Source organism: Pipistrellus kuhlii, unplaced genomic scaffold (assembly GCF_014108245.1).
Source record: "Pipistrellus kuhlii isolate mPipKuh1 unplaced genomic scaffold, mPipKuh1.p scaffold_m20_p_1, whole genome shotgun sequence".
Taxonomy (NCBI): Eukaryota; Metazoa; Chordata; class Mammalia; order Chiroptera; family Vespertilionidae; genus Pipistrellus; species Pipistrellus kuhlii.
Genome location: NW_023425404.1, coordinates 39970996 through 39989981, shown reverse-complemented (window position 1 = coordinate 39989981; position 18986 = coordinate 39970996). Strand labels below are relative to the sequence as shown.

General features: G+C 45.4%; 1 protein-coding gene across 7 annotated transcripts in view; it reads left to right on the top strand.

Moving 5' to 3' along the window:
* LOC118720643 (myocardial zonula adherens protein) overlaps positions 1–18986 on the top strand; it is an 87672-nt gene that overhangs the window by 29029 nt on the left and 39657 nt on the right. For 5 of the 7 annotated variants that reach the window (XM_036440739.2, XM_045582201.1, XM_036440731.2 and 2 more), the window contains 7 exons: positions 1972–2064; positions 5247–5360; positions 9067–9219; positions 12510–12635; positions 13710–13838; positions 17301–17380; positions 18796–18901. In XM_036440739.2, the coding sequence (XP_036296632.1) occupies positions 1972–2064; positions 5247–5360; positions 9067–9219; positions 12510–12635; positions 13710–13838; positions 17301–17380; positions 18796–18901 (801 nt within the window). The remainder of the gene's footprint in view (positions 1–1971; positions 2065–5246; positions 5361–9066; positions 9220–12509; positions 12636–13709; positions 13839–17300; positions 17381–18795; positions 18902–18986) is intronic. The other 2 variants (XM_045582208.1, XM_036440752.2) reach the window with 2 other exon arrangements.

Below are 18986 nucleotides of genomic sequence, written 5' to 3'. Positions count from 1 at the left end.
CTATCTGTTATATACCTCCATGTCTCTTTGGCTCTTTTGGTCTCTGTAGATTGACCAATACCTTGTTGACCAAGCCAGAGTGATTACATAGAGAGAAAATGAGCTTCTGTGACATTTATGGTTCCTAAACATTGACCCGTGGGCTAGAGGTGCTCATGAGCAACAAGGCATTGTGGGGCCATGGAGTACCTCATGGGCCTTGGTTCAAGGTCCAGCTCTCTGTTTGGCCCAGCCAAACTTTAGCCCTGCCTAGGCTTCAGTTTGCTCATGCGTAGATCAAGGGGCTAGGAAGAGACCTTTGAAGTCAAACCTGCAGAGGAGCAGCTTGGACATTTCCAGCCTTCTGTATTTTTCTCATGGAAATACTCGGTCCTTTATTGAAACGCCCCAGATAACATGACAGGGCTTCAGAGGTGAACCTTCTCTGCAGGGTGGAGAGTTGCAAATCACTCAAGACAAAGACAGCAGGTTCAGGCTGGCTGTGCACCAGGATGACATGAGCCAAGCTCACAGGGGTGGCTCTGCCCCGAAGTGCCCACCTCCATTGTGCCCTGCAACCTAAAAGTAATCTCCAGGTCCCCTTTTGATCGTGCCTTCAAATCCATCACTGGGCTGCTCATTCCTACACGTATCTATGGGATTGTTTGTCCTCTCTCGCTGTGATTCTGGTCTCTGGCTTCCTGAGTGTTTGCCACAGCTGAGGATCGCACCCACTCCCCACTGGTGAGCAGCATAAGAACCTACTCAGAGATTCTGCCTGCCCTCGGTGAAAAGTAATGAGTTTGGCCCCATTTTCCCAAATTGTTTGTAGTTAATGGCAGAAAGGTATTGATGTGAATGTAACTAATTTTTATTTTTCAATTATAGTTTATATTCATTATTATTCTGAATTAGTTTCAGATGTATAGTAAAGTGGTTATTAAATGGTGTATTTCACAGAGTGGTCCTCCTGCTGCTTCCAGTACCCACCTAGCCCCATATATAATATAATGTAGATCTTATTGGCAGTATTCCCTGTGCTGGAATATGCATCTCCGTGACTATTCTGTAACTACCACAGTATACTGCATCTTTTCCACGTAGTTCCCCAAATCTTCTCCCCTCTGACAACTGTCAGTCGTTCTCTGTATCTATGAGTCTGTTTCTATCTTGTTGAAAGTATACTATTATTAGAATTCATCTAGGGAAAGCGTGGCATCTTAACTGCCCTCCCAGATCTCCACCAATATCCAGTCATCCTTAATAAACATGTCTGATTTTAAAACGAGCTAATTCTGTAAAAGCTACTTCAAGATTGAGTCCCCTATGCTGTCCCCTGCATGTCTGTGATTACTCTAACCTTGGAGTCCTTTCAGAGATTCCCTGTTCTCCCTGCAGATCCTGGGGACACCAGACTATTGGGGAAACTGACTTCCAAATTTATGGGTTCTTCAGGGCTCATGCTCCCCCACATTACATTCCAGGCATTTAATTGGAAGTCAGAGCAGAGCTAGGGAAAATTAGAGGTTGCTTTTGCTTATTGGTCCTCCCATCTGTGTGTTTGCTGACAAGTTTTAAAAATTTTCTACTTGTAAAAAAAATGTGTGATAGGAAAAGGGGCAGACTGCCTGAATTGTAGTTTGAAGGTGATGGGTGAATTTCAACAAAGCATTTTCTCTCCATTTCATTATTTGTATAATTAATTCTTGTTAATGATTATAATTATATAATCATAATATGTTATTATTATTAATATAATTCTCTTGGTTTCTAACCAGATGTCAGGAGTGATCTTATTCCTTAATTTCCCAAATTATCCTGTTCTTAAGATTGTTGTGGTGGGAGGGGAGTGCCTTTTCTCATTAGGATTTTTTTTTCTTTATTGATTACAGTGTTACATATGTGTCTTTATTAGGATTTCTTAAAAGATTGGGAAATCTCACATGAAAATGTTATAGCTTGCTCTCTAACCAGCACCTCTGTGGACTGCAGGTGAGAGCCACCTTGGAAAAAGTAAGGAAGCGGATGTACGGAGACTATGATGAAATGAGACAGAAGATTCGGCAGATCACCCAGGAGCTGTCAGTAAGTCAATGTCTGGGTGACGTGGGACTATGGAGGGTGACAGAGTCTAGAGCTCCCTCTCAGAAGCTAGTATCAGAAGACATTTGAGTTTATGATGTTCTTTATGAGTGTGATCATGTTTTAAATGAACTGAGAGAATTTATTACAGAATAAAGTTTATCGTTTAAGGGATTTTTTTTTTTTTTTCTGGAGCAAGAATACTCTTCCTTATATCAAAGTATTCCCTCCAAGTTCAGGAAGAAGACAAGGAAGCCAGCTTTCACCATATTAATTATCAATGAGTCTGACGTTCTAGCCAGTGGAATTAAACAAGATAAATAAATCTAGAGGTATAAAAACTAGATAGGTAGGTATACAACTATCACTATTTATAAACTATATGATTATATACTTAGAAAGCCCAAGTGATTCAATGAAAAAAAAAATACTATAAACAATAAAAGAAGTCTGTAAAGTAGGAGGGTGAAAAATAAATAGATACAAAGAAAGAGGTTTCGCTGTATAAAAACCAACCAGTTAGAAGAAATAACAGCAACAACAAAAAGAACCTACCAGATATCTAGGAGTAGATGGTTACAAGTGAAAAGACATACCATGTGCTTAGAATGGAAGATTCAACATTATAAAATGTCAGTACTATTGAGCTAATATACAAATTTAATATAACCCAAAATACCAATAGACTTTTATTTTATGTTGTTTTTCTATGACTGGACCAGGTGCTTTTAAGGAATAAATATGAAGAGTTGGGGCAATTCTGGGGAGAAAATACCAGTGAGGGAGATGAACCCTACTATCATTATAAGAAACTGAAAAAGCCCCAGAAATTAAAACAGTATAGTATTGGCACATAAATAAATAGGCATCAATGAAAGAATCTAGAAAGGTACCCCAATATGTGACAAATGTAGCATCTTATAAAGAGGGAAGAAAATGGACCAGTGTATGCTGTGGTGACAACTTATGTGCTAGTGGGACAGAATTATATATGAATAAATTCCAGGGAAATTATATCTCTACAATAGAACAGAGTTGTAAAAAAAAAAAAAATAAAAAAAAAAAAAATAAAAAAAAGAGAGAGAGAGAAAGAGAGAGAGAGAGAGAGAGAGAGAGAGAGAGAGAGAGAGAGAGAGAGAGAGAGAGAGAGAGAGAGAGAAACAGCCCTAACTGGTTTGGCTCAGTGAATAGAGAGTTGGCCTGCGGACTGAAGAGTCCCAGGTTCAATTCCAGTCAAGGGCATGCACCTTGGTTGCGGGCACATCCCCAGTAGGGGGTGTGCAGGAGGCAGCTGATCCATGTTTCTAACTCTCTATTCCTCTCCTTTCCTCTCTGTAAAAACTCAATAAAATATATTTTTTTTAAAAAGAGAGAGAATGAAAAGAATGACTAAGTTCTTCAAAAGGAGATGGAATGATTACAAAGATTATAGAGTAAATGATGAAAAAGCAAGATTCAAGATAATGTAATGTAATGTAATCCTAACACTCATGTAAAACAGGAAGGGTAGATAAATGTATCTAGATTGTTGTGGGTGTGCAAAAAAAGTTGCTAAAAACATAAGGAAGTAATTAACCATGATTCTTAATTGAGGGGCAAATTAGGAAAGGCAGTACCTAAGCAAATGAGACTGGGAGATTATTTTAGTGCATACCTTTTACACTTTTTAAAAGTTTGAACTATGTGACTGTTAACTGCATCAAAATTTAAGAAAAGACAGCCTTCCTCTGATTTAACCATGCTAATGCTTGTGAGAAAAATTTAAAAATATATATTTGTTATTAATAATCTTGAAGAAAAAAGTCCATGTGTCTATTACATATTCTCCACAAGAGTTAGTCATTGCAGGGCTGGAGCACAGTTACAACAGCCACGCATCCGAGTTTATGGATTGGCTGTGAGAGTATCTGCTTAAGTAAGACCTACTGCCTTCATTACAGGGGCAGGGATTTATAAACACATCCACCCAGCCATTCTCCCTGGCACGTAGGAAGTGATTTGTAAAATCCTCTCCTACTAATGGAAATTCACTCAGCTATCCAATGACGGACACTAACAACTTTAATTAATGCTAAAGGGTTGGATTTGCAAAGATGAATAACAGGTCTCTGCTCACCCTTGTTGTCCCATGCCAGAACTGTCACAGGAGCTTGTCTCTCTGCCTACAGCCTCCTCCTCCTCCAGGCCACACCACACACTGCAGCCAGACTGATTGCTAAACTGCTGTGAACACACCCCAAACAATAGCACACCACCCATTCCGGGTCCTGGCGGGCTGCTCCAGCTCTCTATCCCATCCTCAGGGTGCACCTCCTTCTGTATCATGCTGGCTGCTTTCTGTGGCTCTCGCAAGTTTCACCCTTGGGCCTACCCTGATCCCTTCACCTAGCTCTGCTGCCTCCCTTCTCCTCTCTAGCCAGCCCTCCTGTAAGTTTTAGCTCAAGATGGGCCTCTGATGAACTCTCTCAAAGTATCAAATGCACACTCCCAACCAATATAACCCAACAACAGCAGCAGCCACAAAACAACTCTTGAGACTGGGATGAGCCCAAAGTATATTCTTTCTAGGGTGGGTAGAAAGAACAATAGAGCCGGGACCGGTTTGGCTCAGTGGATAGAGCGTCGGCCTGCAGACTGAAAGGTCCCGGGTTCGATTCCGGTCAAGGGCATGTAGCTTGGTTGTGGGCACATCCCCAGAAGGGGGTGTGCAAGAGGCAACTGGTTGATGTTTCTCTCTCATCAACGTTTCTAACTATCTGTCCCTCTCAATTCCTCTCTGTGTAAAATCAATAAAATATATTTAAAAAAAAAAAGAAAAAGAAAAAAAAAAGAAAGAACAATAGAGCCCAAGAAGATATTCCAACTAGGTTTGATTCCAGCCTTTGGGTGCAAATTCCTTACCTTCTCTGATTCTGTTTCCTCCCCATAAAGGCCCATGTGTGGTTGCTATGTAGTCTTGTTGTGAGGACTGAGGCCCAGTAGGGGAATGTGTACAAACTATCCAAAGGAGAAGTCTCCCTGTCTTTCTGATCTCTGGGTCCTGCAGATGTGACTTTTTAATTTGAGGCTGTTCGTGAAGTGGTTGAGGTGGATGTGGCTGCTGTCCGGAGACAGTTCCAGCCCAAGCAAAGGTTCTGGGGGGTGTCTGGGTTGGTTTTGTGAAACTGCCTCTTCTCTCTGTCCAGGTTTCACAGGCTCAGAAGGATTACCTGGAGAATCACATCGAAACACAGTCGTCAGCTCTGGACAGCTTTAATGCCACGAACTCTGCGCTAGCATCAGACTCCATCGACCTGCAGGTATTCCCCTCTCCCTGGTAGGTGGGGTGCTGTCTGTTGGAGGGCAGGCAGGCCTAACCAGAGTGGCCCCGTGCCTTTGCAGAAACACAGAATGTCCTCAGCTCCTCATGCGGAACCCTTTAAGCTTGGCTACAGTGAAGGCCATGCAGGGGAGACGGAGAAGGAAGCTGAGGTGGTGCTTCCAAGCTGAGCCTCTGAACCTTTGTGTTGCAGTTGTTTTCCCTCATTAAAATGGGGGTTCAGTCCTGAGTTTCATGCTGAATATGTCTCTTTATCCTCTAGATTAGGGGTGTCGAACTCAATCAGAGAAGGGGCCAAAATCTAAAATCCAGCCTAAATCGCGGGCCGAATGGTTTACTGAACAGTCATAAACTGTCATTGTGATGGAAACGCAGCGGAGTGCAGTGATGACAGCGCGGTGCGAGCCACATTGCAAGGCCTGGCGGGACGGATTTGGCCCGCGGGCCTTGTGTTTGACACATGTGCTCTAGATCCTCGAGAGGTCTTAAGTGTTAGTGTCATCAGCCCCATCCCCTGCAGCCCTGGTTTTCAGGAAGTTCCACCCAATCACAGGAGAGGAGGCAACCTGTATTCATGTCTGGCTGTTTAGCACATTTTCCTAATTCAGAAGTTATTTTTCATGAAAAGAAATAATATGCATTTAAAAAAATCTCTTGTAGCACCGGACAGGTTAAAGGAGGTCCATGAACCTGTTTAGAGATCCTTTCTCTAAGCAGGGGTCCTCAAACTTTTTAAAGTGGGGGCCAGATCACGGTCCCTCAGAGAGCTGGAGGGCCGGACTATATGAACTACTAATTCCTACTGTAACACCTCGGCTGCGCTCACTGCCCAAAAAACCTGGCGGACCGGATCAGACTCCTCTGCGGGCCGCATGTGGCCCGCGGGCCGTAGTTTGAAGACGCCTGCAAAGCCTCACTGTCTTACATTTGCGCAACTGAGTGTGTCCACCCCTTAAGAGGCTTGCTCTCTTGACTAATTTGATTTGCTGGGAGTTTACCCCTCAGATGCTGCCCATTGCTGTTCTTCCAACTGAGCCCCGCCCCCATCTAACATGCAAATCAACTTGAAAATGACCAAAACAAAGCATATATTCTCCTGAAGTTGTGTTCCTTGGGTTTAGTTGTTTTTGTGTGTGTGTTTTTAAAAAAAATATATATTTTATTGATTTTTCACAGAGAAGAAGAGAGAGGGATAGAGAGTTAGAAACATTGATGTGAGAGAGACATCGATCAGCTGCCTCTTGCACACCCCCTACTGGGGATGTGCCCGCAACTAAGGTACATGCCCTGGACCGAAATCGAACCTGGGACCTTTCAGTCCGCAGGCCAATGCTCTATCCACTGAACCAAACCGGTTTTGGCTTGGGTTTAGTTTTTAAATATGCAAACATTAGTTTCCGCCTCACCTCCAACTACATGTGGCTCTTATCTTTCCCCCCCACCTCTTAAAAGTTCCATAAGCTATTTCACATCCTCTCTGGTTCCATATAAATAACTTCTCAGATAAGCAAACAGATTTCCATGTTAGGGTTACCCACTTCCCCCAGGACCTGGTGTTCTCTAATAACAGCTGTGGGGCAGCATGGCCGCAAGCAAAGCGAGCCCATTGTCCCACCAGGGGCCTGGGTGGGCCTCTTGTTTGGATATGTCTGGGAGCCCGTGTCTGGTGGGGCCTCTGTGTCCCACCCTTTTCCTGGCTCTCCAGACCGCATGCCCGTTCCCCTGGCCTCAAGCCAGGCCCTGCTCCATCCAGCAGCCTTTGTTTTCCCTGACTCCAGCCATCAAGGGGGCTCCCTCTCCTTTCCTTTTGGACATCTCATTCCCGGCCAGCTAGGAGATGCTGTGCCTTACCTGATTTCACTCCTAGCCAGTATCTATGCTGTTTCTGGGTTTTCTTCCCCATGATCCTTCTGATTTGCTATCTTGCTGACACCCCAGGCATTTACTTTAGAGGTCAGCTGTTAGGACATGGCCAACCATAGCCCAGGTACTTGACTGATTCCTGGTTATGGGTCCAGCCTCTTAGTCTTGGGCAGACAGAGGAACCTTATAAGGAAAATATTAAAAACCATTATTAAAAAGGAGGAGAAAAGGGGGAGGAAGAAGAAATAGAGGGGAAAAAAGGCAGTAAAGAAAGGCATGATCTCACCTGAGTCTGACTATAGTTGGCTTCTTCTGCAAGACCCTAACCTCTTCCATTGTCCATTGTCCATTATACCCTCTTTTCATTGTTATGTACAGCCAGACCAGACCTTTGGTCTGATTTCAGAGAACATCAGAGCTGGAAAGAACTGTGGAGATAATCTCCAAACCCCTTGTTCATATATAAACAAGACTGAAACCAACAGGGGAAAATGACTATCAGGTGTCCAGCTAGTGGCAGAGCTAGGGCTAGAACCTGGGTCTCTTGGTCCAGAGATAGATTCATGAGCATATGAGTATCTACAAGCATCTGTAGAACTGGTGGGACTTGGAAAGGGGTTGTTGGGCCACGTGGTTTCTGTTCCTCTGGCAGCTTCAGTGTTCTGTGATTCCATGCTTCCAACGTCTCCAGTGTCTATTATTGAAAAAAAATTTTTTTTTTCTTCTGATTCAAGTATGTTTAGAAATTAGGCTTTTTACAATATTTAATTGGAGGGTAAAACTTTGGGGCATTTCAGAGACTGATCATCTACAAAGATGACAAAGGGTTGAGAAAGTGTCCAACATCAGATCTGATTTTAAATGATAGATGACCAGGGTTGCTGCAGGGAGGTGCTCAGAACTCAGGGTCCAGTGGGAGGCATTGGGCTCTGGAGAGAGGGTTAACCAAGTAGAACGGGAAGCATTAAGGAGCAACACTCTTTGTTTAAACATTCTTGCTGCAGTGGGTGGCCTGGAGCAATAATCAACAGGCATTTGACACTTGTCAGGCACTAGTCTGAGTCACTGACCCTGTTCCCTGGTCCTCCTTCACCACCACCTCCTCTGCCCAAGAGAGGAAGGTGAAGCAATGCAGGTGTACAGCAACCTCAGCCGCATTGTCTCTGTCCCCACAGGCAGTCAAAAGTACAGAAGTGAGGGCCCCTGCAAGGAAACAAGGAAAACATTTCTGTTCTACAAAACACACATTTTATTTTCTGATTTCATTGTGGGCATTTGGGAGGTATAGAAAACACAAAGAGGAAAATAAATATCATCCATAATCCTATCACATATGAAAAACCATTATCTGGATTTGGATGAATTTCGTGCTAGTCTTTTAAAAATTTCTCTGTATAAACAGATTTGAACAAACACTTATACATTTTTTTCCCCAAATGAGATTGTTCTATTCTTACTGTTTTCAAACCCATTGTTTCCCCATGTGAAATCATGTACTATGAGCACTTTCCTTGGAAAGTCTCCATTTTAGTCTATTTCCGCCCATCCTAAGCAGTGGCAGCGGGCACTGGCAGCAGTGGTGGGGTGTTATGGGGGAGGTTCTTGGTCCATCCAAACACAGGGCCACAGAGCTCTTGACCGCCAGGGGGGACTTCAGCCCCTTAAACACCAGGGTTCTGGGTTGGCATCTCGGTGGCCTGACCTCTATTTCAGTGGTTAACAACAAAGATGTCCTAGTGCGCGCACGACTCTGGTCATGTTTTCTCACACCACGAGATCTGTGTTTTTTATTTATTTATTTTTGAAACTTTTCACCCCATTAGAAAACACTTGTGGATGTCACTTTGGAAAATAGCAACATTAAGGATCAAATCAGAAACCTGCAGCAGACATATGAAGTGTCCATGGACAAGCTGCGGGAAAAGCAGAGGCAGTTAGAGGCCGCGCAAGTTGAAAACCAGCTGCTGAAAATGAAGGTAAAGTAGGGCGGGGTGTAGATTTTCCTACTAACTTTTCTCTTCTGTACTTCTCCTCTCTCCTCCCGTCTCCAACGCTTCCATTTCCTTTTCTCTGTTCTCTTTGTTAATTTTGTTAATTTTTTCCCACCCTCCTGTGGTCAACCCCAGAGGGCTTGGCTTAAAGGCTCTAGGAGGTTTCTGGATCACAAATATCAGTACAGATGGGGGTGCCCCATAAAGCCCCCACTGGCGCTCCTGCCGTGGGTCCTGTGGCCTCAAGGGCTGCTGAGACAGTCATCCTGGCACTGCTGTCAGTACTGAGAGGCACTTGGGATGCCCTCAGGTCTTCGATTTCAGCAGCTTCACTGATCAGATTTTCTCTGAGGCCCTAGCTTTTCTGTGTGGTTTGACAATGAAGAGTTGAAGGGCACAAAGAAAACAACCGGTGGGTGACCAGGACCCTGGGCAATGTCCCTCTAGCTCATCAGGCTGTGCTTAGTCCACTGCTGGGCTCCTAAAGCCCTCCCACATTTGAAACCTACTTTTGGCCCACCCCGTAGTGAGTGTTTACTGTGTGTCTGCCTGGACGTTCCTGTTTATTCCAGGGCTGGCATCCGGCATCTGGTGCCTGGGTACATCGTTAGGCAGTTTGGCAGTCTGGCTTTTTCCAAGGAGACCAAGCCCCTGAATCCGGCCTATAGTTGCCTGTTTTAGAGACTAATGCTTTACTTGACCCCCAAATAAATAAAGTTTTAGGAGTCAGAGTGTTCCACATGACCTGGATGCAGAGGAAACAGGACTTGGGTGACCTTTTCGAAGTCCGTGTTTGCAGTGGAAATGGGGTGCAGGGTTGGGTCTCTCAGCTGATGACAACCCTGTTCAGGATTTTTCATTTTGTGGCTTCTGGGTACCAAATCGTGCCTAGTGACAAGAAGGGGGAGTTAGAGGGCATCTTTGCAGTAAACATCATGTGACCTACTGAGATTCAAGTATACCTTACTTTTCCAGGGTTACATATCCAGCAGACTCAGCATTCTGGAACAAGCGGTAGCTGGAAGGAAGGGCTGCAGACAGCATAAGGTCAATGGCATGAAGTTCACAGGCCAGTGCAGGGCCACCTCCACCCAAAGCCTTACCTATCCACTACTCCACTGACTTTTCTCATCTCCTAAGCTGGGTCTGCCCGAGCCCTCAGGAGCCCCCAGCTTAGTGTTGCCCAAACCAGGTGGGGATGTTTCCAAATGCAGCATTTGGGAAAGCACAAAGGTATGGAAAGGATGAGTCCAAATTTCTCCTAGGAGCTTAAGTCTTTCCTAGAGATTTATTGGTTAGTGCAACCAATGGGGCAGCTTCAACTCCATGTGGACAGCTACTCTTCTGCAACTACTATGTCTGCTTTTCTGATATAGTTTTTGTAAAGTAGCATACAGGGGGGAGGGAAGTCAAACAATATGAAAGGTAATCTAGAGATATGCCTGCACCATTTTACCTTCCCAGCAGCAGGGTAAGAGGATTCCAGTTTCTCCACATTCTCACCAACGCCTGTCACTGTTACCTCACTGCTGACGGCCATGCTAGTGAGTGGGCAGTGGTTCCTCACTGCGGGTATGCATGTCCTTGCCGACAAATGATGTTGGTCATCAGTTCTTGTGCTCAAAGTCATGGTCATCTGTGTCTCTTCTTTGGAGTGCCTGTCAGACCCTTTGCCCATTTTTAAATTGGGTTGTTTATACGTTATTATTGAATTATAATTATTCTTTATATCTTCAGGATACAAGTTACTAGATATGTGATTTGCCAATATTTTCTCACTCCCAAATATTTTCTCCCATTACTTTATTGATGGTATTCTTTGAAGCACAGAAGTTTGTTTAAAGGTCTCAAAGAATTATCTCATGTTTTCTCCTAAGAGTTTTACAGTTTTAGCCTTTGCATATAAGCCTTGGATCCATGTTGAGTTAATTTTTTACGTGGTGTGTTAAGGGTCCAGTTTTATTCTTTTGCATGTGTCCACCTGGTTGGGCTTGCACCATTTGTTGAAAAGTCTACCTTTTTCTGATCAAGTGGTCCTTGATAGATAATTTTTTGAAGCTTAATATTTTATAACAGGGAAATTATCATTTTGCTTCCAAGTCAATGCTACAAATAAAACAAAGTATATTCAGAAATAGAATATTTATATCTGTAATATCCCCTTTCCATTCCTACTTCTCCCTTCCTCTTCCAGATAACCTTTTAATTTTTTAACTTTATAGTTTATTAGTGACCTAGTACGCAAAATTGTGCAAGACTCAGACCCGAGGGAAATTGTGAGAGACCTGGGACCCCAAACCCCGCTGGGGTGTGGGACTCCCCAGAGTCCCACCCAAGTCCCAGTCCAAGTCCCTGCCCACCCACACATGCCTCGCTGCACATGCAGCCTCCTGGTGACTGGTCTTTGATCATTAACAGCATTATGACCACTGGGTATTTATAATATAGATTCTACTATGACCCAATTCTAATAATGTAGTGATCTTATTTCTCAGCCCACACAGAATACTTAAGGCTTAAAAAGAACATATCTTTCTGGGTCCTATTATATTAGGGCATGGGCCTATTATGCAGAGGAAAAGGTTTATTAAAACCTTTATCGGACGAAAGGGAACTTTAGTTCCCGGCAAGGAGTGGTTAAAAGATAACTTTAATAATAAACAATACATTTTCTTTATAAATGTTTTTGCTTTTCATAAATAACTCAAAAAATAGATAAGATAGAGGCAAAAAAAAGTAAATGCCTGCAGAGCTGAATTTAAATGCCCAAAAAAGCTCTGGCCAGGAGACCCCACTATGGGAATTTAAATGCCGTCTTTTAAAGGTTAAAACTAATAGAATAAAAAAAATAGTCAAATTTCAGGATCAAAAGAACATCAGGCAGGAAAAATCATTGAAGAATGGGGTTAATAACACAGTGGAGCATAGACACATTTTATAAAGCATTCAATTTAAAAATGCCTACATTTTGGGAGGCCTGTTTAATACTTAGATTAGTTGCTACCTCTTGAAAAATTCACTCACGTGGAACACTTTTCCTGATAAGATCAAGTACGTTGGCATACGGTGCCACGTTTTAGTTTCTGTGCACCTGTTCACCCCCTTCCTCCTGCCTTCGATGCCTTGGCCTGTGAGTTCCTGCTGCCTCTGTCTTCTGCCGAGTCCGGGCCGGCGGGGCCCTTCCTCCGTGTGTCCGCCTGTGACACGTACAGAGTGGAAAGGGCTGGTGCCCTGGCACCGGCAAAGCTGCCGCTCTGACACGGGTGTCTCTGTAGGTGGAGTCCTCCCACGAAGCCAACGCCGAGGTGCTGAGAGAGATGACCAGGAAGCTGTACAGCCAGTACGAGGACAAGCTGCAGGAGGAGCAGCGGCGGCACAGCGCTGAGAAGCAGGCGCTCCTGGTACGTCGTGGTGTGGAGGACAGAGCAGAGCAGGGTTTTGGGTTCATTATTATGGCTGAGGTTCAACATGGGGAGTGGGCATAAATAGGTCACAGTTGTTCGTGTGGAAAATAATACAAGAATTAATAAACCATAATACAAGAATAAACTCTGTGTCTGGCGTGCTCACAACTGCATTCCTGCTTGTGCCCCACCCTGCGGTAGGGTTTCTGGCTGGAGGTGAGTTGGTGGACTCACTGCTGGGTGAGGGCGCAAGGAATTTATTGTTTGCTCATCCACTCCCTTCCCTTCTCCCTCCTTTCCTTGACTCATCTCTCTCCCTTCTCAGAATAGCCCCCAACCCCTGGCTCTAAATCCATCCCTTTCTCTAGCTAATCGGACCATTCTTTCGCCAGCATCCAGGCAGGTCCTGGGCCTGCAGCTGTGTCCGTTCTCTCCCCACTTGCTCCTCTCTACCTGGAATTTCCTCCTTCCTGTCCCTGATCCAACCACATTCCCTAGGAGCCGAGAAAGTGAGGGCCTGCCATTCCCACTGCCGGCAGTATCCTGCCTTTGGGAAGCCCGCATGCTCTCCCCACCCTTTGCGTGGCCTTCTCTGTACCCGTTATCGGAGAGGGGCTGTATGCCTCACACCTTGGCTTCCCTAGGATAGCATACGTTTCTTGAAGGCGGGGACTCCAGGTCTGCCCTTACCTATGTCCTTACGGGCGTCTTAAATGTGCCGATAGATGGACTGAGCTGGTGCTTTGCCATAAGGGAGAAAGACGTGGGTATTCTGCATTCAACTCCAGCTCTGGCTTTTATCCCCTTCACGTTGTTGGCACATACACTGACATTCTGAGTGTCTAGTCAAGGGCTAAATAACTTTCGCAGGCTCGTTTTATACATAAGGACTCAAGGGAAAGAAAAAAAGGAGGGGGGGAGAAGGAGGGAATGACGGCTTATTAAAAAGCCACGTGATGCACCTAAGCCCTAACGTCATGCATTAGGGGAAATTAGAGGCATCATTAGCAGCACCAGGTTGGTCATCTGGGGTCTCCATGGCTCTGCTGAGGATGTGTGTTGCTTTTGCAGGAAGAAACCAATAGTTTTCTGAAAACGATTGAAGAAGCCAATAAGAAGATGCAGGCGGCAGAGATCAGCCTGGAGGAGAAAGACCAGAGGATTGGGGAGCTGGACAGGCTGATCGAGCGCATGGAAAAGGTAACAGACACAGCTCCAAATCTATTCCACTGGCCCGGATGCCCGGCTTTTCCACAGCCCCCTGAAGGCCTGTGTGGAGGCCTCAGACGCCTGCAGCACTGATACCTCTCGGCCCTGCAATGTGTGAGTTCAAAGAAAAGACCACACTGTCAAAGTATGGGAAGTCCACAGAAGTTCTAATTTTTCCTTGGTGACCATTTTGATGCTTTACAAAGCGATACATTTAAAATTATTTACAAAAATGAATATTTTAGTGGCTCTGTTATGCTGGGGCCTCAAGCATGAACTTAGCTGAATGGTCAAGTCCTATTTAGATGTTACATCTGCACTGCAAGCCTGTTGCTTCTTGGAGTGTGTCTGAAGGTGGCTTTTCTCCGACACCCCACATTTCAGAGTTGGGGGCAGCACGTTTCTTTGTGGGTGGGTACAGGGGCTGTGCGGGGAAGGCAGGTGCTCAGCTGCGATCATGAAGCCTAGAGAAAGGGAGGAGGCCAGAGGTTAAGCAGAAGTGGAGAAAAGGGAAGAAAGAGAGGAGAGAAGAAAGAGAAAAGGAAGAAAGGGAGGGGAAAAAAGAGGGGCCTGTGACCTTGAGCAGGTGACAGCTGACTTCTGGGGGAAGGGGAGTGGCTGAGGGAGAAGCCTGGGACTGGTTTCTGGAAAATGGCTCTCTAGCCACATGTGAGTTTGCAGAACAGTGGTGACCTGCCGGGACCGTGACTTATCAGCACCCAGCACTCTTGCTGGGTACTGAGATTCTGATGACAGTGGGAGGGGGGATGAGGACATGCGCAAGGCCAACATCTGGGCTTCTGAGTGATTCTGAGAAAAGGTCTCCTTACCCCCATGTCTGCAGCTTACGCCTCTCCCCTGACAAGGTGAGGTTGAGCCTGAGTGGGAAGGGCATTGGATTCAGTGCCATGGACCTTTGGCCTTGCTGGGTTCCCCTCCGAGGGAATATCGTTATTTGGGAGGGACTTGAACAACTGAAGAGTCAATGACCCTTTCACCTCTCCCCTGGAAAGCAGAACCCTGTCTTTTATTGAAGAGAGGACGTGAGGTGGGTAAGACCATTGTGTTGGGAGGTGGTGACAGTGAGGATCAGGCAGCAGAGGCGTATTCCAGGACTCGGGAGGGAGAGCGGGCTCCTACAAGAGCAGAAGATGCTATTCTCACACACGCTCCCTCCAGGTGACGTTGTCTCTCAGGACAGAGAAGCAAGGTCCCCGTGGTGGTTCAGAATATAGGTTTTGCAGTGAGACCGACCTAGGGTTTGAGTCTTGCCTCACTTTCTAGTTGTGGGCAGTGAACTGACTTTTCCAAACTCGGTCTCCTCTTCTGTAAAATGCTGATAATCATGATTCTTTCCTTGGGCTTTGGGAGGAGGAACGAGAAAAATCTATGCAAAGTACTAAGCACAGTGCCTGGCGTATACCCAGCAGGGCCTCAGAAATTGGGGGCTGGTGCTTTTATTTTGTTACAGATTTGCTTAAATGTCTGCCCCAAGTCAGCCTTTTAAAGCTGGATCTGTTTTGTTTGTTTGTTTGTTTTTGTTTTTTTTAAGCTTATCTTCTTCGAACCCTTGAGATTCTGAAAGTTTCCCGCTTTCCCCTGCGCCCCCCGCCTTCCCCCCCCCCCCTCGATTTCCATGTGGAACTGGTATGAGGGCTTTTTCTTGGTTGAAAATGTATTATCTTCTTTTCCATTTAGGCTAGAGAAATGTTTGCTTTATTAGCTAGGATTAGGAATACCAATTGATTGCTCTTTCCCCTTCAGGGGTAAATCTTTGAGAGCAGGAATTGGGCCACATCTGTGTCACACCCCTGTGGTGGTGTGTGTGTCCTGCTCAAGGACAGACCATGTGTTTTTGAATGGCTTCTCTGTTATATACCTCAGTTTGTCGTCTCTCTCTCTCTCTCTCTCTCTCTCTCTCTCTCTCTCTCTCTCTCATTTATTTATTTATTTATTTATTTTAATTTCTTTATTGATTAAGGTATCACATAATAGTTCTCATCCCCCCATTCCCATCCCAAACCCCTCCCCACGTATGCCCCACACCCCCGTGTTGTCCGTGACCACTGGTTAGGCTTATATGCATTGTTTCTCTTTTTGAGTATGATATTCAGAACACTTTTCTTTGGTCGGTAACATTCTTTTAAAGAGTGTGTTCTTCCAGGGACCCCCTGCAGAACAGATAATGCTCTGTGCCTTGATCTGGGTGGTGTTTTCCCCAAGTAATCAGGTGTATACAAATGTAAGAAATGATTGGGCAGTGTGCACATAAGATTTGTTCAACCTCAATTTAGGAAATTATCGAACTTTTAAAGTATGCTCCACATTAGGCCTTGCCCTACTTATGACAACATCTTTGGGGTGGTTGAAAGGGGAGTTCACTTGTGAAAGGTTCATCATTGTTATTTCAGGCCTGATGTAAACTTCCGGCCCACCGCCTACCATGAGGGGGCAGGGGTCATCCTGCCCACACTGGGCAGCAAGAACATGCATTCCCTGTACAGACTGAGAAATAATAACAAAACCCCACCGGAAGCTGGACTTCCTTTTTGACCAAATACATCGATGGTAATACTCTCTTCCTGCCAGGGCGGCTGCCTCCCAGTATACCAGGGCTTACAGCTCCAGAAGCTGTGGGATTTACATTTTCAAAGACTTGATTTTAATAATTGTGCAGGAAAGAGGTTTGGGACCTATCTAACAAGTAAGAGTTTGTTGTGGGGGGAGGGCATCTCTGAGATGTGAAGCTCCAGAGGAGAAGCATTTCTGGCCTTTTCTAGCTTCTCAGACAACTCATATTCCTGGGCTCATGGCCCTCCCCCAGCTTTGGAAAAGCAGGCAGCATTTTCCAATCTCTGTTTCTCTCTGACTCCGATCCTCCCTCCAGGAAGGGCCCAAATGGATAATCCCGGGTAATTTTCCGTTAACTTTTAATCACACCCGCAAAGTTCCTTTTCTCAAGTAACGTGACATATTCACAGGTTTCAGAGGTCAGGCTGTGGACATTGCTGGAGCTGTTGTTCTTATGACCACAGTATATTTTTACAAGTGAACATACCTATGTAAACAATCCCCACCCCACCCAGGCGAGTCTATAGGCATTTATAGAGCCTCTTTAGCTGCTGCAAAAAAAAATCAAGAATTTTGCAGTATCACAGGCCACTGATATAGAGTATTGATGATCATTATTTAGAACTACAAATTTCACAAGGCATCTGAGCCTAGGCTGGCAGAATACTGTGAATGGCTTTATCCAAGGTGCTTGTCTCTAACTCATAAATACGCCTAGAAACACACACCAGCAAGTTAGGACTCTGGTGAGTGGGCATGTAAAACTCACAGTGTGTTTCATATAGACATGAGCTCACCAGTGCTGGCGTCGACAGAGGTACACATTCTCTGTCCCGCTTGGTTCAATCCATTGGTGAACATGCCGGTGTCTGTCTGCTTTAGGAACGCCATCAGCTGCAACTACAACTCCTAGAGCATGAAACAGAAATGTCCGGGGAAATAACCGGCTCTGACCACGAAAGGTAGGATGCAACCCCCTTGATCTTGTGATGGGTTTTGATGGTGGACGTTCTGTGTGTGTGTGTGTATGTGTGGGCTCACTCGGTCCTTTCACTTTCCACTCTCCTGGTCATCTCTTCATGCAGAAAACAGTGCTTGAGAGCTTCCCGTACGGAGCTGGTTTCTTTAGGAGCCCAACAGCCACATCCTACAGCTGTGGCCCACATTTCAATGTTGCACTGTCACAGTGCAAAAGTTCAGTCTGCCAGTGTTCTCCACAACCTTGAATTTCACAGGATGCACCTTGTTGATGAGAAAACATCAACTATGATTAACATCATTGCCATGGAAGCTAGCTTTAAAATGTCTCTGTGTTTCCAAACACTGCTCGGTCAGATCTTGCCTTGCCCCCTGTCTCTGAGCGTACGGAGCTCTGTGTGGAAAACGCAGAAGTAGTGCGTGGTCTCTTCCAGGAACCAAAAGAGACCACGTGTGGCCCCTTAGCGAAGGGGAACAAGGTTGGGATGGCTTGAGCATTTGGGGCAAGTTCCTTATCCTCCCGAGATCTTTGCCAATCTTGGAAAAGGGAATTCTTTCTTAAAGGAGGAGGGTATTGTGATGATTATGACAGCGTCCATCTCACTGGGTGATTGTCATGAGAGACATGTTGGACGTACTGCCTGCCACATAACATTTGCTGAAAAAATGCTTGTTTTCTTTCCTCTTATGCAACTTTAGAGTTTGCAGAATCTTAGGGGTCTTGCCTGGTCTTTAATGCAGCACCAAAGAGGAACCTGGAAGAGGTGGGGAGCGGTGAGCTCACCACCAGACCCTGCACCAGTGGTCCGGTCCAAGGCCCTCCATCTGCTGGGTCCTTTGGTTTCTTTGAAGCCAGAAAAGTTAGAGAATAGCTTTTGCTATTTTCCAACCAAAGTGTGAAATGTTGTTCGATGTAGTTCAATTTGTTTTGCTGAAGAGAAGGTCTGTCAACAGGTTTCCCATTCTTCCAAAGTAATCTCATGTAGAACAAGGATAATTCTAGACTTCCCACTCTGTTGGGAGCTCCCAGTTCAGATATTCTGTTGTGTTGCTAGATGCCTCTCCTTCTCTGTTCCCTTAATCAACGTAATTTACTGGCTGTTCCGATATCGTATTAACTCTAAAACAGACAGCCTCTCATACCTGCACGTGGTACCAGCAGATTCCCTCTCGGTGCCTAGAAAGGGTAACTGTCCTTATACAGAGGAACTTACAAGGAGGAGCATGAAAAGAGCCCTCTGTTCCTTCCACCATGAGGTGGTTGCTTGAGGTAATCACCTAGGACACACATCTTGGCATTCCCTCCTTATTTTTGGCATCATTCCTTCCCAGGGGGGACTCTCGGTGCCGTGCACACCTGTGGCGTGGGACTCAGTGGCTCTCTCCTCTGTTGCGTTAGGTATCAGCAGCTGGAGGAGGCGTCGGCCAGCCTCCGGGAACGGATCCGACATCTGGATGACATGGTGCATTGCCAGCAGAAGAAGGTCAAGCAGATGGTTGAGGAGGTAAGCGCATGTCAGCGATCATGGGCCGGGTTGCTTCCTGTGGTGGGAACATTTCAGCCCTGCAGCCAGATTTGACCTCAGCCCA